We start from the raw sequence: 26,841 nt of genomic DNA, 5'->3' as shown, positions 1-26,841 counted from the left end.
CAGTTCAGACTCTCAGATATTGTTACTGGATAATGACAAAGCCAAGCAAAGAAATGTGGTAGAAAAGAAAGAGGACAGATAGGAAACCGGACAGTTGTTAACCTAGCGGAAGCCTGTTCAGTGCATGGGTTGTTTGCATTAGCTCAGGTCACACTGCATTTCTGTCTCCCCTCATTCTCATCTTATCTGGATGTTGCATGAATTCTCACTTCTGTGCTGAGACACTGTGCTGCTTTACAGGGCCTAGCAAAGACTTGTCCAGCACAGGAACTTCTCAGATCTGTACCAAGTGAAAATTCAACTACTCCCAGTAAGAGCAAATGCGTTCACATCTCCATTTCTCTACCCCATGAGGAAGCCCTAACTGTGATTACTACCAGAAATGGCAGGCTGCCACAGCACACCAGCCTGAACTTCCCTTCAGCAAACCCTGTGAGTGAAAGGAAATGAATTGGCCTGAAGTAAAACATCCTCCAATACTGATGACTCTGAGCTGGAGCTGAACCAGTAAGAATTTTACATACACGTGAAAAGTCAATTTTCAGTTACAAGCAAGACCTTCAGCAGGAAAAACACTGAGCGGATTAAAATAAAGCACAGTAAGGGGTGACAAAGGAAACGTTCACACAAAAAGGCAGCAAAGACCACAGAAACATAAGCAGCCTGGTTTTCCTATGCCAGACCTTTGCTTTTAATCATTTTAGCATCACCTTTTACAAGACTCTATGGCTTGTTAAGGTACCTCTTACCAAAAGAATTGCCCAATTCCTTGACAACTTACCTGTCTAATGCCTAACCAGGTTTGTTAAACAATAAATGAAAACAAACAAAAAAAGGTAAAACAAACCTTTTCCTGTTGATTTTGACACCAGAAATTTTTCTCTTGTCCTTTCTATGAGAACACTGCTATATAGGTTTAACAGGCCGTGGCTCTGTTTCCTCAGCATACAGCTTAGGAGCTTCTCCTCCCTCAGCGGGCTTCCCTCAGCCCAGCATACATCCAAGAGCTCCCTGAACAGGTGTCGTACTTCATCAGTCTGATGCTCCACCTCAAAAGTCACCATACTGAGAGCAGAATAAATAGTATCTACTAGTTCTCTTTGATCTACTTCTGAAATCTCAGAACCGCACTGAAGCCTCTGCAGAGATTTCAAGGAGTCGCGAAGAAATTCAACAAAGATGTTTTGTAGAGAACAATATTGTTGGAGTGAGGAGCCGCGTGTCCCTTGTTCCTCCTGGAAGAACTCCAGCAGGGCTTGTGCCCTCTGTGGAGCCCGTAACAAAAGCTTCCGGAGAGCTGAAACAACATCCAAACTGAATCTGTGAGAACAGCCATCTCTCCTTTTCCTGTCAGCAGTGTGCTTGTTCAGGGTGCATTCAAATGCTTCAAACAGCTCCTGGCAGGGAAAGAAAAGAAAAGAAAAATACACGTTTCAGACTTCATAAGTGATATTGTTATTTTCTACCAATAGAAGAAACTTGAAGCCAGAAGTTAAATCAATCTGGAAAAATCAAATTACCTAGGAAAACCATTAAATATGGTCTACCTCGTCCAGTATCCCCCCTAGAAGAGTGGATATGCCAGAATACACAACGAAATATAAGGAATCCTATAACATACAACTACGCTACACTGGCCATGTGCTCTTAAGCAAGTTCACACCCATTCCTTAGTTCACACAAGCGGCTCCTATGGAACGGCTGATGCACTACCCTATTCTATCTCTTCGCAATACACTAACGTGTCTGTATCTTCCTAGGTCAGTAAGAACATGATGATTTACTGTCCAGGCTTTTTTTTAAATCCTGCTTTCCTTGATTCATATAATCTACCTACCCACTGCACTGTCCTCATTAACACTAATTTTTCAAACTTGGCTTCTGAATCTGTTGGCCAGTTTGAGCCATCTTGCTGACTTCTCTCTTATGCAACACTAATTTTTCTTGCTAATAGAAGCAATCCTACAGTTCTAGAACTAGGCAGTGGAAGACAAACAAGCAGGAACAATTAGCACTCCCAAGGAGGGGTAGTAAGGCAAGGCACAACTCAACCATTATACTTTCTAGTTAGCAACAGCTGAATAGCAATTAGGCAGCACTTCTGTTATTTCTGTAACTGTGTGTGTTATCCTCACCTGGAGGAGACATCTTAGGGAATATGGAGGGGAGAGGTGGTTCGTGTGTACAGAAATTAGAGGATTGGAAGACAAGTCCACAATCTCCTTTTATTTGCTGGATTAAAATGTAACTCTACCTACTGTCATGTCTCTGAAAGAAATTGTGATGAAGAGATGAGGTTGATGAATCTCCTATTTCTGCGCAACACTGCGGATAATGGTGCAATCTTTCATCTAATCTGATCTGGAGTCTAGACGGTAACATACACCAAATTCATCAGTCATCAGTAGACTTTAAACAGATTTATTTTAATCAACAGTCACCTTATTTACCTTGCCTGCTTGCTTTCATCCTGTAAGTGCTAATTCTGCATCCTTATAGGAATATTGACTGCCTCTTCCTTATTCACATTAAGGAGCTCCAAATAGCCTCTGAAAATAAGTTTTAATTTTCCTCTTAGAAAAAATCTTTGACGAGTTAGAACCTACATAACTGGATGTGACATCCGAGGACACTTCATATGCCACATCAGGTAATTCTGTTGCAACCAACATCATATTAGGACAGCTCCACAGTTAGAAGCTCTCCTGATTTTCTGCCCTATACTTGCTTTTGATATTAATCTATTTTTGCATGTTTCAATGTGTTTCTCAAGTAGAGCAGTCTGTATGTAAAAATTAATGGAAAAATGGCTTCTGGATCTCAGTCATACTAATCAGCAAATAATATCACTAAAAACAGTACAGCACTCAAAACCTCCCAGGGAGAGGGCGGGAAGGTGCAGAGGTGATGGAAACCAAGATTTTAGGAGAAGGAAAAAAGCAAATAGACATACATTTCAAATGCGCTTGCTGACTATGGTTTCTTTTGGCTCACAGTGGGCTTTGTGATTAGGACATCTACAGATGTCAGACTGGGACAAGTAGCTGGCATCAGTACTGAAGCATGTTAGAAAGACCTTGAAGAAAAGCTTGTTCCTTGCCTGTCGACAGCCTCCTCTCTAACCAGAGAAATCACTTCCAGATACATTGGATTAAGTTAAAACAGGGAGCTGAATTACAGTCTCTTTCAATTGCCTAGAAGATTAATAACACATTCATATCTCATGGAAAGAAGGCTGCTGAAAGCATCAACTTTGATTCCCAAAACTGACAGTTTGGCATTCTGCATATCGGTAATGAGAAGGGCAGGCTAAGCAGCTCACCTTTAGGACTTCCTCAGAGACATCTTTCTGCAATTCTTCCAAGAACAATAAAAATTCAGTTTCTCTCCGAAGAACAACTGGAACAGTTTTCTGAAACAACATAAAAGAATGGGGAAGATGTTAACCAGTATAGCTTTTATTTACCTGTATTATCATAACTGAATCTTAGCTATTGCATCAACTTTTTGAGGCAGACAAATCTGTCTCTGAAGATATCTAATTCTCATTTGAAGACTTCTAGATCGCACATCTAGAATCTGCTGCTGCACCAGTGGATTCCATAGAAATCAGAGACAAACATAACTTTGGAAACAGAGAAAAATGACACTTTTGCAGGAATTACAATGCCATCAATTCACTAAAATAGTGAAGAAAAAGTGCAAGTCTAAGTAGTGACAAAGACAAATGAATTAAAAAAAACACAATGATCACAGGACCCAGTGTACCAATTTAAAAAAAATAATCTAGGAAAAAAGACTCTTTTTTACTCATGAAGCAGGTCACACTAGTCATTCTGACAACAGCAACAGAGCAAGCACAAGTTATACTCCTTCAGCCTCTAAAGCTTATAAAGAATTGTCTGATGCCTGAATTACTTCTTTATTATGGTAAGAAAGGTGCTACAAAAATGCAGAAGTTGATAAACTCATGCTTTCCAATTACAGAAATGCTCAATGCTAAAGAGGCTACTTTTATTACCTAAAAAAATAAAAACATCCCTACGTTTCTCCAGCATGCAGAAGAGAAAGTAACTTTCAAAGATTAACAGTTAGTTGTTTCTTGACAAGTTTGTTAAAACAATGGACCTCTCCAGCTACCCTGAGAACTTAATTCCGTGAACATCAGGAAAACCTATAGTTTTAATCAGGCAACTCCGCAGACATTTCACACTCAGAAGTCAGCTACAGCTAACTTTTGTACCTGATTCCTTGCAAGCCATTTTTCCAGCACAAGGAGCCAAAGCCATGCTGTTCTCCAGGGGCTGCAATTCTGTCCACATCTACAAAAGCAATAAACACACATATCGGATTATACAACATTCTGCCCAACTCTTAGATCCTGGAAAACACTGTCAGAGCTCATTTTGATTTATATATTTCTTTGTGCATGATAAAAAAAACAAAGATGACTAAATCTTTGAAGAAAAGTCATACAGGATAAGAACAGAGAAAACATAATATTGGTACTACTTATACATTAACTTAATGATTTCTGCTGTGCAAATAAATGCTTTTGGATCTGTGAAATACCAACAACTATTGCCATAGGTTTTTCCTTCAAAACAGTGAAATTTATTTGTGGTCTAAAGTTCAGTCTGTAGAGACCTCTTTCAGCACTTCAGCAGATTTCTCTGAAATCTGACTGCTTGCCAAACTGCTATTTCCTGTTCTGTCTAGTTCTATCCCCCAAAATGAAACAAACTCTTATGTCACAGTAGCACAAGTGTAGCTCTTTGTCCAGATTAAAATTAACCTATTGTACTAATCAAACAAACAGAAACACTTGTAATTTCCCTATGCTTTTCACGTGCTCCAGTTCTCACACAGACATTCCAAAACCTAAACTGTCCAGGAACATATTCAGTATTGTGAAAGGACCTAGGAAAAGGAAAAAGCAGAAGACAGTTCATCAGCCTTTAAAAATCTCAGCAGTGCTAACTGCCTTTAGCTGTGTTAGCCCAACTACGAAGGGCAAAAAGAAACAAATATGTTTATGTCTCACATGATCATCCCCTAGACTGCCCTAAGTCCTAGAATCTTTATCACAGTGTTGCACAAATCTTCACGTGAGATGCGATCATCTACTTGGAGAGGGGGAGCAGCACTAAGCTTTAAACTTCCCTTGAACACCAGTGTTCCCTGGAGTGCTAGGAAGTCACCCTTCATATGCAACTACCAAAAAGTAGGAATCAAAAATAACCACACCCAAGCAAAACTAGATGCTGTTTCAAAATCCTGGGCAAGAGAAGTAAGAAATTAATAGCATAATCTGAATTTTTTAGAGTTTGAATTTTTAGAAGTTGGAAGGTCTTTCAAGAACTGGAAGCAAGAAAATATTTTAAATAATTACAGTTCTCATCTTGATGGTTCATTTCTAAACCAACTCAAGTCCAGCATTAGAGGAATACAGTTTCAGATGTTCCTTCCTATCCTTCAATAAAATCTAACAAAGCCAGTTCTGAAAAGCTCCCAGATAGTTTTAAGCTCGTATCAGTCACAATGCCAGCCACAGAAATGACCCCAGCTCACTACCTCAGTAGGCTGAGCAGCCTGCCAAGTGCTAAGGCGTCACTGTTCAGGTAAGTGCCTGCCTACACCCCTCAGCACACAAGCCGGAGCTATTCCCCAGGTTCCACCGGCCTCCTGCAGGACCCACTAAGCTACCTGCTCCTCCCCACCTCACACGCGGACCCACTGAACAGGAGAAGCGCCTGGCTTACCTCACCGCCGCGGGACACGCTACGAGCGCCCTCAGGATCGCTTCCACCTTCTCGGGGCCGCCGGCAGGGCAGCGGCAGAGCTGGGGCAGGCAGGCCTGGGCGAGCCCCCAGCCGCCGCGCCGCACGCACTCACAGAAAAAACCCAGCAGCCGCTCCTGGGAGGCCGCTTCTTCGCGGCCGAACGGATGCATCTCCCCCGCACGGCCGGGGCACCTGCGCGGGGAGACACACGCCGAAGAGATGCCGTGAGGAGCCCACCCCACCTCACCTCACCCCACCTCACCCCATCCCACCCCGAATTTCTCCTTCACGCTGAGCGGGCAGCCGGGGCTTCTCCGCTGCTACCCAGGACTGCGGGCTGACAAGGATCGGAACCGCCCGGCAGCCGCCGGGCCAAGCGAGATGCTGCCCGCGTTACCTGGCGGGGCAGGAGGACGCGGCCCCCGCGGCGGCGCCGGGCTCTACCGCAGCGCAGCCCCGCTCCCGGCCGCCCCGGCCCTCGCCGCCGCCATCTTGGGCGCCGCCTCAGCTGACCGCGGCACCGGGCGGGCACGCGGGCGCCCATTGGCGGGGCCGGGGCAGAATGTAAATAAGCCGCCATCTTTCTTTGGGGAGCCTAACGGCGCCGGGAGAGTCCGGGCAGCGCGAGCCGCGCCCCCTCCCGTAACCCCGCCCACACGCCCGCCTCTCGTGTTTCTCCGGCCGCTCGTGGCTCTGATTGGCTTCCGCGCGAAGCTCCGCCCCCCGCCCCTCAGCGCGCGGGCTCCCGGCGGGCAGCGCTGAGGGGCTGCGGGGGAGGGGGGCGTGGGCGCGCGTTTGGTCAGAGGGCGTGTTCTGTACCTGTGTGTATTATGTACATCTAAACACATCATTTACATTTGTATACACACAAATATAAGAGAGAGGTGTACTTATAGGGGTGTATACATACATATACAGAGCGTAAATACTGAAATTTGTCTTCATAAGCACATCACAGAATCCCAGAATATACATGTAAATATAGATATGTTTGATACCATTTCTGGCCTCTCCCAAAGGGGTGAATAGATATCATATATCCCTATGCAGAGAGAATGGGAGAGAGAGGTACACATATAGAGATATTCAGATGTGTATATATATATTTATCCCTTGAGTATGTTTATACACTTACATGTATATCCTGCTTTCTACAGGGAGATATGACATATATATATATATATATTCACCCCTTTAAGAACGGAGGGAAGAGGCATAAAAATGCATTTTATAAAAAGACACAATACTTAAATGCATTAAATGTATGTAAATAAATAAATACAATGTCTTACACACGTGTGCGTTATTAAGTGTTCCTCTAAAGTGCACGCCTGGCCCTCCCATGCAGGGTGGCAGGGTGCCGCAGGGGCTCCCCACCCTCTCACCCACACAGCCTGGGTGTTTCTGAGCATCCCAGGGGGACATGAGGGGCATGACCAGGCATGGGGGCCGTGACTCAGCTGCTTGGCTGGGAGGCGTCCAGGCGCTGCTCGGCAGAGATAACCACCACCACCACCACCACCCCACATCCTCCCTTTATTCCGAGCTTTTTGTTTGTTTGCGTCCTCACACGAAACAAAAGCTCCTCCGGGGACTCCTGCAGTGGAGGCCAGTGTGCGCCCAGAGCAGTGATGACAGAGAAGGAGAGGTGTCCCAAAGTAAGTGAGCGAGTGGGTCCCCAAGGGCTACCAAACAGAAAATATGGGAAGGGGGCCGTGTCCCCATGCATGCGCTGGTACTCACCTGCACAGCCCACACGGTGCTGCAGGAGCTTGCAGCACTACCAGCTATGGGGTCCTAAGTATTTCTCACCCGTGCTGTTGTCTCGGTATCAGCTGAGGGTTGGCACATGGGTAGTCATGCCTCTGAGCTTGTTTCAGCTGTGATGGAAAAGCTGGAACTGTTGAAGCCGTGCAGTTGTGCAGTTTGATCTATTCAGTTACGATTCCATATGCTTTTATTGACTGTATTTCGTATGGTGCAGCACTACACAAACTATTTCTTGACCTACACCAAAGATGGTCAAGGGGCTGGAGTACATGCACTGTGAAGACAGGCTGAGGGAGTTGGGGTTGTTCAGCCTGGAAAAGAGAAGGAGAAGGGAGACCTCATTGCAGTTTTTCAGTACCTAAAGGGGGCTTACAGAAAAGCTGGACGGGCACTCTTTGTCAGGAAGTGTAGGGATATGACAAGGGGGAATGGTTTTAAACTAAAAAAGGGTAGATTTAGGTTAGACATGAGGAAGAAATTCTTTACTATGAGGGTGGTGAGGCACTGGAACAGGTTACCCAGAGAAACTGTGGATGCCCCATCCCTGGAAGTACTTAAGGCCAGATTGGATGGGACTTGGAGCAACCTGGTCTAGTGGAAGGTGTCCCTGCCCTTGTCTGCCCTTGCCCAACTGCTTGTCCCTGCAGGGGGGATGGAATTAGATGATTGTTAAGGTCCCTTCCAACCCAAACCATTCTGATTCTATGGTTTATGCAATTTGATTTTAGGTGTCTCCTTAGAGCCAGACTCCTTGTTTGAGGAGCTGTTTCCTCACCTAAGAAATGTCAGGTGGCTGATGCTTTGCTTTTGTTACGAGGTTTACAACATACCTGCTGGAGTCACCTGCCCAGTTCTGCAAGAGTGAATGTACATCGTTAACAATGATCAGTAGAGCTGTCATTTCTGAAGGGATTTTTCTTTAACTTCTTCTCACATTGGTGTTGTTAGGAGTTAGGGGTATATTAATATATCTGCGATGTGGTAAAAGTTGGCTGGATATAAATATCTAGGAGGGAAAAATTGTTTAAAGTCATAGGTAAAACATTTTTCATCTTGAATTTGTGTTCACATTAAGTAAGCTGGCATTCATCTAACATTTTTGAATTCTAATGTATTAAATTCTAACATATTTTCCAATCATCTGAATTTGAAAATATGTATGAAATACCCATAGTAATGTACACTTGAATGGAAACCCATAGGTTTCCACACTAATGTAGTGCTTCTAATAGCCAAACTACTAAATGATACACATACTGTGCAGTTCTAGCAAAAAATGTCTGAAGTTTTTCTTTGGAACATTGGAAGGATAAGGCACTTTTTATCTGTAACAGTGTCTGTCGTGCACTGGCTTGGACAATTATCAGTGTCATGCAAACTGCTATTAACACTCAGTGTTTCACAACAGCTTCTCTCCAACAACGATGCATTTGGAGTGATTACATGCTACAGCGTAGTATGCAGAATGCCCCTACTATTTGGTTCCAAAATCTCTCTTATTTTTCCATGCTAACCATCGCCTTTATTAGTTTCTCCACTGACCCTCAAAGCAGTCAGAGAATTACTTGGAAAAAGTAAATGTGGCTCTGGTCTTCCAGTGGAGATTTCAACTACAGTAAACGGGAGAAAAGCAGATCACCAAAAAGTGATGGCATTTTAAAGGTACTTAAAGGCACATCAGGGTCTACCTCTGATAAATACAAAGAAGAAATGGAACTTCTGACTAAATACAAGGAAGCAGTGTGAACCAGGCTGAACAATAAAACTGACCTTTACTCTATCCCAACCCATCCTGTGCACTGTGAGTGTGTGGAGATTGACCTCCGCTTGCTGGCTCTGCCCAAGGGCCCCTCAGCCTACCTCCTGCTCCCAACGGCAAAAAGCCAGTGCATCTCTACCAAATCACTTCTTGTGTGGCACGGCCACAAGAAGACAACAGCCAGGGAGGATTAGCTACCTCAAGATGACAGCCAGGGAAGATTAGCATGGGGTACATGTGTTAGCTGGTCATCCATCAGTACCAGTGTGGTTGGGATCAGGTGTGAGGACACAGTGGTGTGTTTCTGTCAAAATACAGAGTTTGTGTTGGCTTTATGTCCTGGCAGAGGACAGAGACTACCCATTCTGGTGTGAAGCCTTTTGATACCAAGTTAACCTAGCAATGTTTTTTAACAAATTTGAGCTGACAGAGTAAATTCACACATGGCCTGCATCATGCTGCTGCAGAGCTTTTGATCTGCTCTGTGGAGCGCTGTCATGACCTGATTTTCTGTGTCATTAGACTGTTGTGTCACATCACTGGGTTGTCTGAGGTGTGGCAGTTGTCTGGCTCCTGTCACTTGAGGCATGAGGCTCACCTTGACAATGGTGCTGATCACATCTGTCCAGGCAGTCCCAACAGTAATCACTGACCACACGTGTCTGTCAGGTATGGTACAGGTATGGCGGTCCTTAGTCAGACACCCTCCACCAGGGTCGACGGTCCTGTCAGTCAGCCACCAGGCCGGCATCAGTCATTGTGGTCACGTCAGCCCTCCTGTTTGCCTACAATACCAGAACTGACGGACTTCGTATTAAAAGCGTAAAAAGAACTTTAGGGGGGAGATATTTTAAAATTCCTTTTATATATAAAAATGCAATCAAGCTATCAAAGGTAACCTACTGCAGCTTGTTTCCCGTCCCCTGTAGGTGGAGCGGTATGTTGGTGAAATTAAAGGTGGACTGAGACCTGCCATGAGAATCACTGTCATAGGGATGGTACCTTCCAATCCCAAGAGGTAGGTGGGGGTCACCTGTTCTCATATGCTCTCCTGCATGCCTTAAATTCAGAAGATTTCTTGAGTGTCTGTGCTCTTTGGGAGGAAGAAAGACATACAGATTCATAATTTACGTCTCTATTTAATTTTTCTGCTCTTAAATTAAGATGAGAATGTTGAGAAATGATTCACTATTTGGACTTTCTGACTGTTCCACCAGCATTTTCTACTCCTTGTCTTTATCTAAATATGAACTAGAGGGGGGTGAACAAATGGCATTCCTCTTCCAGGAATAGGTGCAATTCAGAATCCATACCTAGGCTGTCCACTGGTGGCTGGAATCAACACCACTTAAAAAATAGTGGTTTTGGCATGGGAATTGTAGGTCCATTGCTCTGTTTAGTCGATGACAGCAACTGTGCTATCATTACACTTTTTTTGCATCTTTGGCAATCAATTCCAGCCCTTTCAGTAGTGAAGTGTTTTCCATAACCTCTTTTAGGACACAAATTGGAATTATCTACAAATATTTGATTTCAATCACAAGAGAGGGAAAGCAAAATCAGAAGTCACTAGAATCCTACTGGATACCGGAAGAGAAACAAAGAATGTCCTGTTCTCAGCCCTTTCTGCAGCTTCTAAGCCTGTGCACAGTCCCTGTAGGAGTCCTACATTTCAGTGTGAAAATCAACAGCTGTCTCTAGTCTTTACAAGCATCTGCCATGTTCCCCATGTCCTTCTACATTTCTGAAAGCCCCAGTCATTTAACTGTTTTCTAGCTTTTCAGTGACTCTGCTCTGTGATCCAGTGGATGCAAACAAAGATGTCGGGATGCTATTTACAGTTAACTTTAGTGACAAATCCATCACCCGAAACGCACGAATTGCTGGGAAGTGGGGGATAGAAGAGAAGAATATTCCCTACTTCCCATTCACAGCAGGGGACACATTTAAGGTAATTTTTGGGGTATTATGCGTAGGGTGAAGAAAAGGAGAAGAGCAGGGCTGAAGGCTATGTATTTCACCTCAAATTGCTAGCTTTTGAAATTGCCAGGTTAACAACCCTGGCATACTAGTCTAGTATGGCACAGAGAGCAACAGTTCAAGCCCTCACAGGAGACATTCATTTCTTTCTCTAGTTTTACTGAGAGAACTCCCTATAAAGAGTTTAATAGTATTACCTCAGCATAGAGTAGGTTATTTATCATGGGCATTTTAGAAGAATTGGTATACTTTGTGTTTCACTGTCCTTATTGCATGGGGGTTCTAAGGTCATGCTGATGAAATCAGTTCTGCTGCTGGCCTCTAAAGCCCTCCCCTGTCATTTTCCATTGCAGATGGAGTTCTTATGTGAACACCAGCAAATACGGGTCTTGCTTGATGGACGGCAGCTCTGTGACTTCACTCACCGCATTCAGCCCTTGAACTCGGTGAAGGCTTTACAGATCACAGGGGACGTCAAGCTTACCAAAGTGGCTTGAATAAACAGCGACCACAATATCAGCATGGGACAAAGAAAAATGTACTTTCCCCTATCAACCTCCTGGCTGATTCTGGGGAACTGGGACTGTGTCTACTTCATTTGCTGATATGTTTGAAATACACATTTTTTTTCTAATACACGCTCAAAAATTCCAGATATGGCTGGTCCAGATAGATCAGAGAGCCTCTGCTGAAATACTGTGTCGGTCTCCTAAACTGCAAGATTTATGATGCTATGCAGTATCCTGTATCTTCGTGGTTCCCTCATGCCCCAGACATGGAGCTCAATCCTTTGTTGTGGCCTGGCTGTTACCCGTGTGACTAGAACTGGGCAGTGTGCAGGTAGCGAGAATGAGAAAAGGGAATTGGGATATTTCCTTGTGAGCGAACAAGGGAGTCTGGAGGGCCCCAATGAGTCTCACATTATCAGGAGAGAACTGCTTGTCCGGGAAGCTCTGCTCAATCAGCATGAGCTATATGTGCTTCCCAGTATGAAGCAATAAATGTCTTACCACCATCCCAGTCTCTTGCAGGTTGAGTTCTCAGGGACTGAAAAGTTTCAACAGTTGTACATTTCACAACCTTCTCTGAACCAGCCCTCTGAAATTTTACCTGTAGCTGAAACTGCATTGCCCATTTTTGCATCTGATTAAAACTGCATCTTTACTGGCAAAATTTCTTCAGCAGCTTTGTTAAATATTTGACTGCAAATGAGTGTTATGCTGTGATTTCATTGCTGTAGATCTATAAAAGAGTCCCAAATATGTGGCTATTATAATACCATAGCTGCTGGCTTTGGCTCAGTTTTGATTGCTTGGTAATATCACAGGAAGAAGTGAAAAGCCTCTTGATAAGAGATTTTTTTTTTTAACTACATAACTCAGAAGGCAAAAAATCTGTGAAGAGATGGTTCTGTGGATAGAGGGATATCAAATTTCTTGGTGACTTTATGGAAGATAAAGAGCATGCTGTCTTCAGAGTGGTTTTGGAGACTTCAGAGTCTGTCAGATACAGGTACTCAGACAACAGAAGAATTTTGTAAAAATAGAACATTAGGAGGCTGATCAGATGTTTTAGTCATCTCATACATTCCATTCTACTCTGGCTCTGTGGACAATGTCTCACTTCCCATATTATTCTAAGTTTAAGGTGTATGAAACCATTATGATCATATACTCTGAGAAAAATCATGTCTGAAGAGCATAGGAGATTCAAATGCATTGAAATTTTTTTTAACGTATGTTTAATGATATCAGAGTCAAGCTTGCTAGACACATAATTGAAAATTTAAGGCTTAAGGTAAAAAAAAAAAAGCAATAATGAGAATTGCTATTAGAGTTCTCAGTCCACACGGTGCTCCACATAAATGGATTCACGGTGATAAACACAAGGAAGTTTTGCTTTTAGGGCTGAGTGATTTTTTCCGCTATAGTCAGCACCAGCCATTGTCTAGAATAACTGCCACTGATCTGATACTCGGGATCGTGTAATATGATGGGTCATTAACAGCACAAGAGTAATGGATGTACTGGAGATGAGAGTCCTTTGGTCTTTTCTGGCATAACAGAGAGCCAAACGGTAGAGCAGACGGATGGACAGAGACCCCCAGTCTGTTTTCCAGTAGCAATTATCCCGGCACGTAATTGTGACTTAGCACAAGATTCTTTCACAGTGTATCAGGCAGTTTCAGACACCAGGACCTTTCAGACTGTGACGTTGTTCACACACCTTGATTCAATCCACATGAAATAATTAAGTTTATAAGCCCCTTTATAAAGGGGAAAGGAGCAAGACATTTCTGCTTTAGAATAAAGCACAACCTGGATCTATCAGATATAGACTGAATACTTGTACAAGAGATTCTTTTTTCTTCCATCTTGGAATAGTACATCTCATTGTTTCCTTGTAAAACATCATTTGTCTGTATCCACCTGTTGTCCTTTGTCTCTTGGTTAGACGGTAAATTCCTGGTGGAGATTTATTCCAGATCTGTGTGACTCCTAAGCGCCTAGAATTCTGGTCTGTCAGGAATTTGGTAGGTGTTATGGAAATACAAATAACAAAAATAAAATGCCAAAGTAAAAAAAAAAAAAAGCCAGACAAAGGGAGCAGGAACCTTGGTCACAAGTGTGACTTTTCTTTTACCACTGAGTCCACCTTACTCATGTCAGTGGTTTGATTGCCTCAATCCATTGTGTTCGCTCTGCCTTGGAGCTGGCCTGGATATAATAATGAATGTCATTTTTGGTGATGATTTTGAAAAGGTTGCCTTGTACATTGCCTTTCACTCCTGCAGAGAGAAAAATGTGACAGATCAGGAAAGTGCATAGAGAACTGCTTTGCGGTGGGTAGGATCTTACTGGAGTTGCACATTGGAGAGATGAGCTCTCCACCAGTTTGCGCAGTTGATTAGATTTGTTCCTGCCCATCTCTGGGTTCCTGTTAGTAAGGAGCTGTGTTGTTCATCATGGCCCTCCATCCTGGACTGTATCTATTTTAAGGCTCTGTCTGCTGTCTTTAGAAAGATATTCCCTATTTGCGATCCACACATTGTGCTTACTATAATAAAATAAACTGCTTTAATAGCAGAAACACTTATCTGTGAGTTTGAGGTTCTAGACAAATGCTTAAGCTAAGCATATTCTCTAGCAGAACTGGTTTTTATATTGCTGTCTTTAGGTCTCCCCTACATCTGGATTCTAGCAGATCCAGATGAGAGTACATACACGTGGAGAGGACACATGAATAAGGAACAGCATCAGGGGTGCCTCAAGACTTTGAGTTCAACAACATCCAAAAAGGCACTTCCTCTTTGGCTGTTAACTCCGGAACATTAATCTGTATCTTGAGACTTTCTGAGGGGTCACCTGACTAAGAGTAGTCCATAAAAAAAAAAAAAGGAAAACTCAGGATATCCAGAAGTAACTCCAAAAATATCCCCTTATGGGACAGCCCATCCGTATGGGAATGTCTGATGACATAGCTTCCCTCACTTGCAAGGGAGAAGACAAGCTAACCCACACATTCGTACAGCCAGCCATAAACACAAACCCACTCCCAAAGACTGTGTTGTTATAGCATAGGTACCTAAGTAGCAAAGTCTAGAGGCTCATACTTTACCTGCTGGGACTCCATTGTCCTCCAGAGCTGAGACAAGACAGCCACGAAGAGAAAATCCACCTACTGGCTTGTTTTCTTCCTGCAAAGAAAAGGGAAATGAGGCTTAGCTGCAAAATATCATAATTGGAATCATTTCCCAGGCTACCCCAATTATTTTTATGAAGGTGGAGAAGTATTGCCAGTCTTTCTGGCTATAAAACATCCAAGTCACAGAAGTCAGAACATGTAATTAAATGTATTACTATTCTGTTTGTGCCTCAGATGTTTCTTTGATGTATCTGGAAATGGTGGAGACCAATTAAAAGCACAAAAGGTAGGCTAACAATCACATTTCAAACTTATGTATAGTTTTAACAACCCATATTAAATATATGCATATACACACACACTTCTGCAAGTTTTTAGCTTGCAACTATTCACTGAGCCTGTATGGAAAAAATCTGACCATTTTCACGAGTAGGCTGGCTCTTGTGTCTGAACTTCAGACTCTAAAGTTTGAGTTTATAGCATTACAAGGGCAAGTTGCAATGCAAAACAAAACAAAAATCCCAACAACAAAAACCCAAGCCCAAACCCCAAACCAAAAAAGACCCCACAAACAAACAAAAAAACAAAACCCACACAAAGAAACAGGCAACAAAACATGAACCAGGCTCATAAGTTCTTTTCACTGTTATGCTGTTTGAGTTTTCTTTAAAAATTACATGAAACATTGCTATAACATATTCATCTTAGTGGCCTCTTGGGCTTTGCATAAACCCCGTGCATCGGGGGCTGATGGATTCACATGCCCTTCTGGCTCACTCTCATTGCGATGGTTATATCCATGACGACAAACTCTTACTATTCCTTGAGCACGTTTAAATCTGAGTGCCAGAAACTCCTGTAAATATTTTGGGATCAAGAAGACCCTATTCAGCGTTGTAAAAAGAACATAGGAACTCCTAATAGCAGAATCGCTGTCAAATGTTGGGATGTCAGCCCAGCAAGACCACAGCCCAGGAAGAATCCCTGCAGGATCATGGTCCCAGACTGTGTGGGTACAAGCAAAAGAGGAACCCCTAAACTGCTTCCCCACAGCTAAGGAAAGGGAATCTCAGTGAGGAAAAGATAGGCAGGGGACACAGGGATAGAAAATCATACAAGGACAACCTCCTAGAGTAAGGCCAGAGAGGTCTTATTTCCCAGGACATCAACAGAAGAATCCAGGAGATCTGGGAGAGAGAAACATTTACAGCATGACTGTGTTGTCTTTTCATTATAATATTTAGGTCTGGAATAGGATTTCTGAGTGTACCAACTCCACACTCACATACCTTAGTGGGGTCATAGTAGTGCAAGAAAGCAGGATCAGCTCTCAAAACAAATTTCCTCACCTTCCAGTTTTTCCTCTTGTGTCCCTGGAAAATGGAAGAATTAATGTTACCACCAGTAAATACCTCCTGCAATGGTCATTTTCCTGCAGGCCCTATGGAAGGCCTAAATAGGTACTGAAAATAGAAGTTTTGCAGCCAACAGAGAAAAAAAATCTGACATCTTAATAACTCCCATGATTTTCTGCCTAACATCCTTCTTCATAGATTGATAATTTCTTAGTCTCTCCTTTCTTGTACTGAAAAATCATGGTTCCTCATACAAAAATCCAGAATAAAAATGTGATCGTGCAAGGCAGGCAGGTTTCCTTCTGCAGGTGGATGTGTTATGCTGTGAACCAATGTGACTGATCCTCATCTTGCTTGTGGGAAGGGTCTAAAACTAAGTCTCGCAGACTAAGAGTTGGGATCCCATAAGCAATTACCACTGACAGGTAATTACACTTGAAGAAAACAGGACTCACCCCCAGCAGAGCATCTGCGTGTGCATGAGTGACTGTCCACAAATTAACGTCCACTTCATGCAAAAGCCAATCTTCCCAGCCTTGAAATTTCGCTGTGGCCAGCAGAATATCATAGCTGCTTGCACAATCCCGATGGGATAGGTGTGATCAGAAGGACAGTGGATCTACTTGGTGTGAATACAACAACTCTGGTGGAGTATGTGTGGGACTTTTGTTTTCAGTATTATTTTATACCTTTCAGTACACACGTAATATATACAGAATATCCAATGAATCCTGCCAGAGCAGCAGGTTCCATAGCTCACATCCTTATAGCTAGACACTCTTCACTTCATGATCTCTGATAACCGTGTTGATGGGCAATTTAAGTCTGCTGGACACAACTCCCCAGCCATGCTTGTGTAACTCTCATTCATTCTCCTTGCAGCTGTAAGAGCTGTCATTTTCTTGCCTCACAGTGAAGGGTCAAAGATTGTATTTACCTGTTTCACTAAGAATCCTTGCTTCACAATCATGCCACTTAATTCAGAGATGTTAAATTGTAGCTCTTCCTTGGAGCTGAGCATTTTCTTACTGCTCTCAGCCTGCAAACACAGAAAAGATGGCTCCACTTTTATTTTTAATCTTAAGGACAAAGTTCTGCATTTTATTTTCCTTGAGCTGTTTTTAGTGCTTTTTTCCCCAAGTGAATTCTGTATGGCCTCTGTTAAATGCAGACACAGCAGTGCCAAGGGCTGCAACCTTTTTAATGCCAAATTACCTTACTTGTAGATCCTTCCATATCCTTGTAGATTTTTTTCCCCAGCAAAAGTACAAGTACAAACACTATTGAAAGCCCAGAGCAGCCCCTTTTGTGCTTGTTTTCACAGCTTACATATTTTGCCTTTGGGTGCGTGCTGTGTGTGTCCCCCTTTACCACTGCCTCAAATCAAATGCCTGACCATGGGCAGAGGAGCTGCCTCTGCTGGCAGCCACACCACTTACAAACATGTACAGTGCGGTGGAGTCGTCGAGGAACTGCTCAGAGAGGTCGCTGTAGCGCATGGCCTCAATGCTGCGGGCTCCCACGGGCTTGGTGAAGTTCTCCTCCATCAACATGGAAGCCAAGGTGACGGCCTCAAACCGTGACACAGCAAAGCTATTGGAGATGAGCCAGTCCACCAGGGCAGAGCCTGCAGGGAGAAAGGCAGCTCTCAGACCAAGGCAACCTGCTCTTCCAAGGTGAGACTAATGTCTCCTGCCATAACAGGCCTTCCTTTGACGAAACACTTTGGCACCATCACAAAGGCTGCCAGTGAAGTGCAAGGTTGACTGAAAGAGTGGGGTCCTATGTATGCTTCCATCTATCCACAGAGCAAGAGAGAAAGGTGTTGGAGAATTCAGCTGCACCAGTACTTTCCAGTGGGCCATAACTGATCCCACCATCAAATCAGTACAGTGTCTCCCTTGTCCCCGCAATGTGGCATGGCATATGTGAGGAAGTCCTTTGTCTGCAGCAGGCATACCTGTGAAGGTCTCTTTGTATCTGTTGCCTTGCTCCAAGTTGCGGGTCAGCTTAATTCCAGTACTGCTGTCACGCATTTTATCCACTATGTGGCTGTAAAAGAATACACAGGATAATGTTACTTTAATAGAAAGTCAAGCAGAAACTGTCATGTGCTTCTGTCAGTGCCCAGGATGTCCTAATGATTACCAGCATAAAGCTTGAAAACAATCTAGATCGGTTTAGTCCTGAGTTTGTTGTAGGAAAACTTTATTCTCCCAACGCGCAACACTAAAAAAGACACCTCATAAAGTATCTTTCATTTTAAAGCATTTCAGATTGGGCTACAGTCAGACTCCTTTAACCATCTCAACACAAATCAAATGCATGTCGTTTTCCTATTTCTTAATAGAAGTTCTCATTTAACAAGATGCACCCTGAAAATCCTAGCCTGGATTCTGGCTGTCAGCTTTGAAAGCTCACCAACATGGCATGCACAAAGTCATCTCTCGGTCTTTTCGTGACCTTACAACTTGCAAGGTAATGCATCTCCTCAGTCAGAATATCTCTGCAGCTGACTAGCTGCCTTCAAGCCAGCAGTGGCATGCCTGTGCAGAGCCCCTGTACACCCAAAAATGAGGGTCAGGAAAAAAATGCATTCCTGTGCCCTGACAAGAGTGTGTGCAAATCCAGGACAGAGCAGCCAGTATAGAGGCTCCTGGCCATGAAGGAGCAGATCTGTGCAGAGAGAAGCTTCCCTTGACCCTCCCCATCCAGCAGCTCAGGTACTTTGCAGACTACAGCGACAGTGGAAGGTGAAACTATAAGCACTTACTGGAGGCTGATATTCTCCAACAGTTTGAAAGAGTTCTTCATTCTGTGAAGCTCTTGTACCTGCACTGGGTGACCAGCGTGAATGGCTCCAGTGATGTCCAAAGCCCAAGAATCTCGCTCCTCTCTGGAGCAACATTCAAGGAAATAGTCTGTGTTGGTTTTCGTCCTTAGTTTGATGAGTAGCTGTGGAGAGAGAAGTGCAAAGCAGTAATAACATTTAGCTCTTGCCCTCCACTCGCATTTTGCTTTCTTTCACCGCTAGCCCAAGTCACAGAAATCAGTGTGATATGGTATCCCTCCTGGGTAATACTCGCCTGAAGGACGCTGGATACAGTTCAGTTTTTGGGGATATTTTTTTTTCCTTAGATCCCTGGCTTTTTGGTTACAAGCACAGTTTGTATACGTGGAGCTTGTAATTCTTGAAAGAGAGCACACTGCCCAGAAATGGGATGAAATAGGAGCGTGCTGCTGACTGTGGAGTTTTCACATCCACATCTCTTGCTTATCAACTACAAACTCTCACTAGGCTCATTCTTCCATGAGACGTACCGAAATAGTCAGCAATTTACAGAGTCATTTCCCTTCTGGCTCTTCTAAGGGGAAGTCTGCGTGACCGCTGCCCACGGGTGAGTGGAAAAGCCCAGGAGACACTTTCCTTTCCAAAGCCGTATTGCTGGAAACTCCACAGCAGTGAAGACCCACTGGGAAAGGAAAAGGGAGTCTGACCTGTCTGCCTGAGAGCCCTGTGTGAATATGGACAGTGTTTACAGCCTCTACCATAGATGATAAGCTGTCTTTTTTCCCCATCATTCTCAGGTTTAATTGAGTTGCTCATGTCCTCTCCCCACATATTGTTGGGATGATGCATTTGCATTTATTCTTCTATGTCTGTGAGGCTTTTTTTTCCTTTTTTCTTTTCTTTCTGTTAGTGACTGCACCTCAGATTTGGGCACAGAGAATGACAAAGACACAACGAGGCAGTTAACTGCTAGTCCTGGTTACATTGCAAATGGCAGTTTCGCTTTTAGTGAAGCCTGCTTCTGGAAACGCATGCCCCAGTGATGTAGTTACAGCAATCAAACAAATCAGGGGGGAGAGGAAAACACAAGAGAGAAATTAGAAAGCGAGCGTCAGTGAGAAGGGATACATTTTTCTAGTCTTACCGGTCTGTTCTCATATTCCAAGCATGGACAAGTAATAGTGCAGCCATCCAAGAGGATCCTACCCTTTGGAGAAGACTCCTTCTTGCCTCCTTCAAGTTTATAGTACAGGAGCTTATCCTGAAGCAGAACGAACCATCTTACTTTCCAGTTATGAACGATATGTCCCTAGAGGGGAAGAAATGCACATATTAATACAAGCATTGAAAAATGGGTGTTTTCTTTTTTGTTTTCATGTAAATACTATAAGCCAATAGGGAACCATATGAAAAGAAACATGAGAAGTCATCGTCAGTCTTGCTCTCCCTGAAATACACATCTTTAGCAATGAAATAACACAGTTCCACCAGTGTAAAAACAGGGAGCAAGAACAGAAAGGTGCTTTGCTCTTTCTCCAGCAGAAAGAACATTTTTGCTGGTAAGAGTTGTTTCTTGCAAAAGCTCACAAGAATTATCTCAAAGAGCCGTCATTTGGGTGCGTGCCCGCCTGCTGACAGCAGCAGGCAGGAACAGGGCTAAATCTGAAATCGGTGAGTGCGTCAGCGTGGTTGGCAGCTCTTGGAGACAAACACTTTTTCTTCAGTGCCCTTGGGTGTTCATCTGTTTTGTTCATTGTCATTTTGGTCGTGGCTGTAGGTGCCAAGTGGTCCAGAGAGTGCTTTGCTGTGTGACTTGGCTTTTCTTTACATCCCCCCATGCTGCCAGATGGTGCTTTATTTCTATCCTGCCTACCTCCAACTCCCTGGGCTAACACACTCTCTGTGCTACTGTTTTTTGCAAATACTCTCTTTAATGGCAAAAGACTGAGCAACTGCTGCTGTCAGGTACATCCTGGGTTATACGAAATAAAATACCTCTTCTTTCCCCTCCATAAACAGCCCCCGGCTGTCTTTCGCCCAGCTGCATGGGAGAGCAAGCTGAGAGAGGGCTGGTACCGACAGGCTCGGTCCTGTCCTACGGGGTCAGGTCCCGCCTCGTGGTGCGGGGAGCTGCCTTGCGTTCCTGCAGACGACGACGGAGCATCACAGCCTGCAGGCAAAGCCCGGGCACAGGCAGCTCTGACACCTGGGAGAGGTGGGCACGGCTAGGAGGAAGGAACATGCAAGGTCCAGTCGTGGCAGGAATCAAAGCTCATTAACTTGCTATGAGTAAAGGGGAAAACCAGCAATTTCCACAGAAGTGGGGTAATGAGTCTCTAAAATCCAGGGCATGTTAGTTCTAATGTCTGCTAGCCTATACCCAACACAGTTAATCTAGTTTGGTTTTGCTCTTTCCTTCCCTTCACCTTCCCCACTTTTTCACCTGATGTACATCCCCTTGTCCACTTCTCCTTTCCTATGGTTCTTTTCTTTCCTTCTCAGAGATTTCCTTTTTTTAGGATGTGACATTACCTTTTTTTCCCTTCAATTTTACCTGTCACACATTGTACTTATACATTATAATACATAACTCAGTCATCTATAATGGATTTATACTTTATCCTTGCATCTGGTCTTCTTAAGAAATCCATTCCCTTTACCTGATCCCATCCCTTTACTTTTTTTTTTTTCCTCTGGATCCCCTCCTCCCTCAGTGTCCTTTATTCATCTTCTTTCTGGTCTCCTTTCTATCAAACTGCACATCTCAGTGATGTCGCACAGCCAGCCAGCAGTTACAGCTCAGCACGCTGATGACACCCGTTCCTCTCAGACACGGCGCCTTGGCTTCCCCTCTCTAATTCGGTAGTCACACAAGAGACACAAAACATGACCACAGCCCAGAGCACAGAGCAGGAGTTGGGGCTGCTCTGCCCTCTCCATGGAAGGGGCAGCAGGGCACAGCTCGGACTTCCCATGCCCCGCAGCCGCAGCCGTGAGCCCTGCCAGGAGAGCTCCCGACAAGAATTACCATCACAGTAGCACCAGAAGCAGACACGTACTGTAGGAAAGCATTTCCCAAGGCGTGGCAAAGCTTTGAGCAAACCTTTGAATTGCACTTCAAGTGCACAATCAAAGACCATATTAGTCACTGAGACGGACTTGGTACGGAAAGCTGCTCATGCCCCCTGCACCATTGCCCTCTACTAACTGATTCGATCCCATGAGGAGAAATGTTGGGAAAGGCTGAAAGCTGTCATGCTGTGTCTCAGTTGATTTCTCCATGCTTCAGCTGAAAATTTCTTACAGTGAAGCTTCTGGGGTGTGCAAGAAAAGTTGTATCAGAGACATTTCCATATTCATATTGCTCTCACGCTCTTAAAAAAGAAAATCTGTTCTCCATCCTCTCACAAACCCTGCTCAGCCATCTGCTTAAGAAGGCACAAACTGTCTTGAGAGACTTTCCAAACATCTCCCCTCTGCCCATCCTCCTGTGGCCACGTTCCCTGGTGCCACGTAGCCTTTCACCAGGTATTATTACTTTTATGTGCTCTTTGCAGAGGTGTGCCCTAGGTGCAGACGTACCGGCTTTCCGATAACCGAGGGAGCGACACTGATAGCTCGCTCACTTTCCCCTGGGCAAACGCCAACACGGGGAACTGGATGGAGGGCAGGTAAGGCCTGCAGCTCCTGCAGCTTCCTCCACAGGAGCCTGTAGGTACCTGGAGGAGCTCCTCGACCCCTGCACTCGACATGCCGCCTCGCCAAGAGCCCTGGCTCCATCAGGTCCCTTCTCAGGGGCCGTTTCCACCTTTGGAGAGCATCGCGCGCAGGAGCCCTCGCGGCGCTGCCGCAGCACCTACCCGTTTGACGAGGAAGCCCTCCTTCAGGACTCCAGCTGCCTCCTGCATCACGGCCAGCCGCCAGGAGAGATGAGCTCCCGCTGAGAAGAACCTGATCCCTGGCAGTCTGTCTCTCTGCACGTGAGGAGTTCAGGCAAGCTCATTTTTCTCCGCGACCCTCCTCCTGAGTGACGTACTCTCCCTTCCCTTTTTTCTCCCGCTCTGTGAGACATTAGTTAAACATTGAGCTGGCTCTGATACATTACCTGCCCTCCAGGGAGGAAAACAAAGGGAAGTCTAAAAAGGATCTCAAAGGGATTTCATAGAATTTGGTATAGTAAAAAAAAACACCCTTGAGTGAGTAAGCCAAGGTAAGCAACAGCTTCATGGTGACAAAAGAGGTGACACACAGGAACTGCATGGGAGGGAGAAGCAGAGTTATAAAACTATCTCAATTTCAGAGAAGTCCACTCTATGGCATAAAATTTCTCATCTAATAAGCATATCTTCTAGGGGTTCTACAGATCAGAACACCTCGAGTGTAACATACTGAATATTATAATTACAATGAGAATTTTACAAACCTTAAAATAATTGCTTTTGATAGAAATTTATTTTACCAAAGAAGCTCAAATGTCTCCCAAAGCCCACTCTACTTTCAGTGATCCTTGGACATGTAAACCAAGATTCCCAGATATGCCTACTTCAACTGAATATCCTAAATCTCTATGTAAGCAACTACTTGGGTTTTTAGAAAAGCGGTTTGATAAATAAGCCCAGTGCAGGGACCTCTTGAAAGTCCTGAGAGCTTCTGAAACAGTGCCTTTTCTGTGCCTGAATATGAGCTTGAGGGTTTTTTTTTCATTTTTGAAAACCTCAGCCATGATAAATCTATTTGATAGGTCTTGAAGAAGTAAGTCAGTGTTAGTAACAGTATTTCAGACAGAGCTGCTGTGTAGAGTCTTTGCTGTATTGTTAGCATTCCATGACTTGCAGCCAATTTAAGGTGATATATGTGGATAAAGCTGCAGACTGTGATAAGAAAAATGACGTACAGTAAAACAAATAACAAAAGCACTTGTTGCTATGCACCCACAAAAAAAGAGTCCAGAGTTCTTAGGTAAGACAAGTTGACTCACGTATCTTAGTCTTTGCATACTGGATCAGATTACTGGTCATACTTTCCTGTACTGAGGAAAAGGAACAAGCAAATCATTACCTTATCTTTATATTATTTTTCTAATTTCTAATGAGGAGGGAGGAAGAGTGAGATATCAAAGAAGGTATTCAAACATGACAACATGCTGGAGACTACCCAGACAACAACTCTGCATAGATCATGAGAAATATAGTGGGTAACTGAAGACTGTTTTTTTTTTTGTTTTGTTTTGTTTTTTTACATTTTTTTTAAATCCATTCTTGTATAAACAGAGAATATGCTAGCTGAGGTTTCAAAAGCAGCCAACCCACATGAAGTGCATAGCTCCTGCTATACTCCCTTCGCTACTTTGGAAAAAGAAGGCAGTCCCATGACAACCAGTCGTGTAAATCAGTTCACAGTTAGCTGGTTCTTCAGGCTGTTTAAACTGAGTTCAGTAAGCTTAACAGGACACCTAGAGGATTAGTTTTCCTTACAGGTATGTAGTGTTCTCAAATATAGCAATATAAATTTTCATAAAGAAAAATATTTATTTTTTTGTGACCTGAAAGTAGAAAGAAACATTTTTACTTTTTTTTTTTAAGAATGATCTGTCTCCGTGTATATGCATAAATGTATATACAAATAAAAGTATGTACAGAAGCAGAATCTTGGGAACAAAACTGAGGAAGTCATCAGAAAGAAAAAGTTTAGGTTACTGAACGCCCCGTACATCAGAATTAAACTTGGCCCTTGTCCTGGTTTCAGTTAGGACAGAGTTAATTTTCCTCTTAGTAGCTGGTAGGGTGCTATGTGCTACAAACCTGCACTGCCCCCACCACTGTTAAACTTCAGGTAATAACATACGAACAAGTCACAAAAGGAGGCACACAAGGACATGACCAATACTGAATCAAAGAAAAAAACCTTGAGTCTAAGTAGACAAGATACATTAACACCACATTTGTTTCCTACACCAGCACACTTTATACAACCAGCTCCAGGAATAGTGTTCCACTGCACCGTACTTGAGGTTTGACTTCACGTTGCTTGGCTTGTTACTGCAGGCAATCCGTAACAAGGTGGGTCAGGTAATTCCATGCTAGCGAGGACAGGCAGAAGCTTGCAGGGGGCTCTCGCTCAGACAGTGATCTCAAAATTACACAATAACCAGCCCTGGTCGAAGATCTGAGCAAGTGAGCTTTTTTTTTTTTTTTCCAGCATGCAGACCACCCACAACACTACAGAAGTTTCTTGGCAAAATTACTACTAGCAATGAAAAAATTTATTGTCAAACTGCTGGTGAATTTTGAAGCAAAAGTTTCCCTAGCTGGTCATTAAACAACAGGTTTTGTATCAGGTTTGTCTTTTTTTTTCTAAATACAGATATATTTTTTTTAATTTCTTCAATGGTTCCAAGCATTTTTTCAATACTTGGGATTTTTGTAATGCACACGTATCCACCCCCCTATTCTACAGAGGTTATTCAAGGCTAACAAACTGCCCATATGTTGCTCTCTGAGGCTAAGTAAAAGCAGATTTCTTGGCTTCGTAGGAAAAGGGTCATATACTGTCAAATGAGTCAGCAGATTTGGGCTGTCATATTCAGGCATGTGCTGGGAAGGCAAGTTCTGGCATTCAAGTCTTTCGGTAGAAAAGGATGTGCTTCAAACCATATAAAGCTAAAGAGCTCTAGAAAACTAAGTCTTTGGTGGGACTTGAAAACCACTGAGGAGGACTGTTTCATCAGATCCATTTTAACAGGGTGTTTTCTAAATGCCAGCACAGTATTTTAACAAAAAAGTACAGCTGAGCAACTGACAATTTTTTCCATTAAAAGTGACCCCAAAAGACTTTATACATTACAGAATTCGCATTAGCATGGTTAAGAATAGCTATCTGTAGACTTCAGGACCACAGACTCAGGGTTAACTGGAAACGCAGACTGTGTTGTTTCATTACTGATGCCTCCAGTTTAGTCCCCCATGAAGCTAACAATCCCTGATTAGGAGAACCTGCCCAAAGGACAATCCCCATTGCATGCTCTACAATTTCCATTAATATTATAATGTGAACAGCATCACATGGGGGATTACATATATTCAGCTTTTCCAAAACAGCTTCTTTAAATGTTAGGACCTTGCCCTCCAGTGTAGGACGCCATTAAACCCGTAGTTCCTTTAGGGGATTAGGGATGAAATAAGATGAAAACAAACCACATCAAAATAAAAACTGATGAAACATTTCTAGATAAAAGTTAAAGACAAACATTCAAGAGTATTCTGATTTAAGAGCATTTTAAAGTTAACTGCAGAAAGGTGGCAATGTTTGAAAACAGCTGTTTAACTGTATTCCCTGGATCAAAGATTTATGAGAAATTAAATACTGAAGTACAGATTTGGCTACAGAGAACAACATGCCAGTTCCACTGCCTCTTACGGACTCCACAAAGCTGTTCACACAAAACTTACTACATGTATTAAAATGCTTTGTAAGCAAACAGTTCCAAGCACACCAGACTGGTTGCAACAGAAGGTATCAGCTCAGTTTGTGCTAAGGACCCTTAACTCACAGTTCACAGGCTAGCAGTCCTTGCAAGCAGCCATCTCAGAGCTCCTTCTTCCAGCTACTGCAACACATGAGAAACATCCAGTTACTGACAGAAACGATGCTCCCCTATTAACACACCAAGGCAGCTTTTAGAGGCAACATTAATTGTAATCCCCTGGTAACACTCTTACGTAAAGAGCAAGACCGGCTCATTTTCATTGCCTTACTTTA

At 43.5% G+C, this 26,841-nt stretch overlaps 3 protein-coding genes across 10 annotated transcripts in view; 1 reads left to right on the top strand and 2 right to left on the bottom strand.

Annotated features, from left to right (window-relative positions):
• Positions 1-6,330, bottom strand: part of ZFYVE26 (zinc finger FYVE-type containing 26) — a 53,730-nt gene extending 47,400 nt beyond the window's left edge. For all 6 annotated transcript variants that reach the window (XM_080595346.1, XM_080595347.1, XM_080595349.1 and 3 more), the window contains exons 1-5: positions 6,181-6,330; positions 5,763-5,975; positions 4,244-4,322; positions 3,323-3,412; positions 848-1,397 (exon numbers count right to left, since the gene is read on the bottom strand). In XM_080595346.1, the coding sequence (XP_080451472.1) occupies positions 848-1,397; positions 3,323-3,412; positions 4,244-4,322; positions 5,763-5,953 (910 nt within the window). In that variant the 5' untranslated portion in view covers positions 5,954-5,975; positions 6,181-6,330. The remainder of the gene's footprint in view (positions 1-847; positions 1,398-3,322; positions 3,413-4,243; positions 4,323-5,762; positions 5,976-6,180) is intronic.
• An 819-nt stretch (positions 6,331-7,149) lies between these two features.
• On the top strand, positions 7,150-13,884 carry LOC308196417 (galectin-related protein A-like). The gene is made up of 4 exons (XM_080595371.1): positions 7,150-7,441; positions 10,242-10,330; positions 11,089-11,263; positions 11,646-13,884. Exons 1-4 carry the CDS (start codon positions 7,226-7,228, stop codon positions 11,787-11,789), a joined length of 624 nt encoding a protein of 207 aa, XP_080451497.1. The 5' UTR covers positions 7,150-7,225; the 3' UTR covers positions 11,790-13,884.
• Positions 13,788-26,347, bottom strand: PLEK2 (pleckstrin 2). 3 transcript variants are annotated; one of them, XM_080595362.1, is made up of 10 exons: positions 24,062-26,347; positions 22,944-23,144; positions 20,228-20,392; positions 19,066-19,247; positions 18,253-18,344; positions 17,732-17,919; positions 17,230-17,331; positions 16,227-16,310; positions 14,911-14,989; positions 13,788-14,080 (listed from the first exon to the last, which is right to left on the bottom strand). In XM_080595362.1, exons 2-10 carry the CDS (start codon positions 22,989-22,991, stop codon positions 13,953-13,955), a joined length of 1,068 nt encoding a protein of 355 aa, XP_080451488.1. In that variant the 5' UTR covers positions 22,992-23,144; positions 24,062-26,347; the 3' UTR covers positions 13,788-13,952. The 3 variants fall into 3 exon arrangements, 2 of the variants coding, with proteins under 2 accessions (XP_080451488.1, XP_080451487.1); XR_013952186.1 differs by adding an exon at positions 16,063-16,124 and having other exon boundaries at positions 13,943-14,080; positions 22,944-26,347; XM_080595361.1 differs by having other exon boundaries at positions 22,944-26,347.
• Between the last annotated feature and the right edge of the window lie 494 nt (positions 26,348-26,841).

This window comes from Anser brachyrhynchus (assembly GCF_964034855.1).
Source record: "Anser brachyrhynchus genome assembly, chromosome: 5".
Taxonomy (NCBI): Eukaryota; Metazoa; Chordata; class Aves; order Anseriformes; family Anatidae; genus Anser; species Anser brachyrhynchus.
Note: the sequence above shows the minus strand (reverse complement) of the source record. Positions and strands in the feature narration are given on the sequence as shown.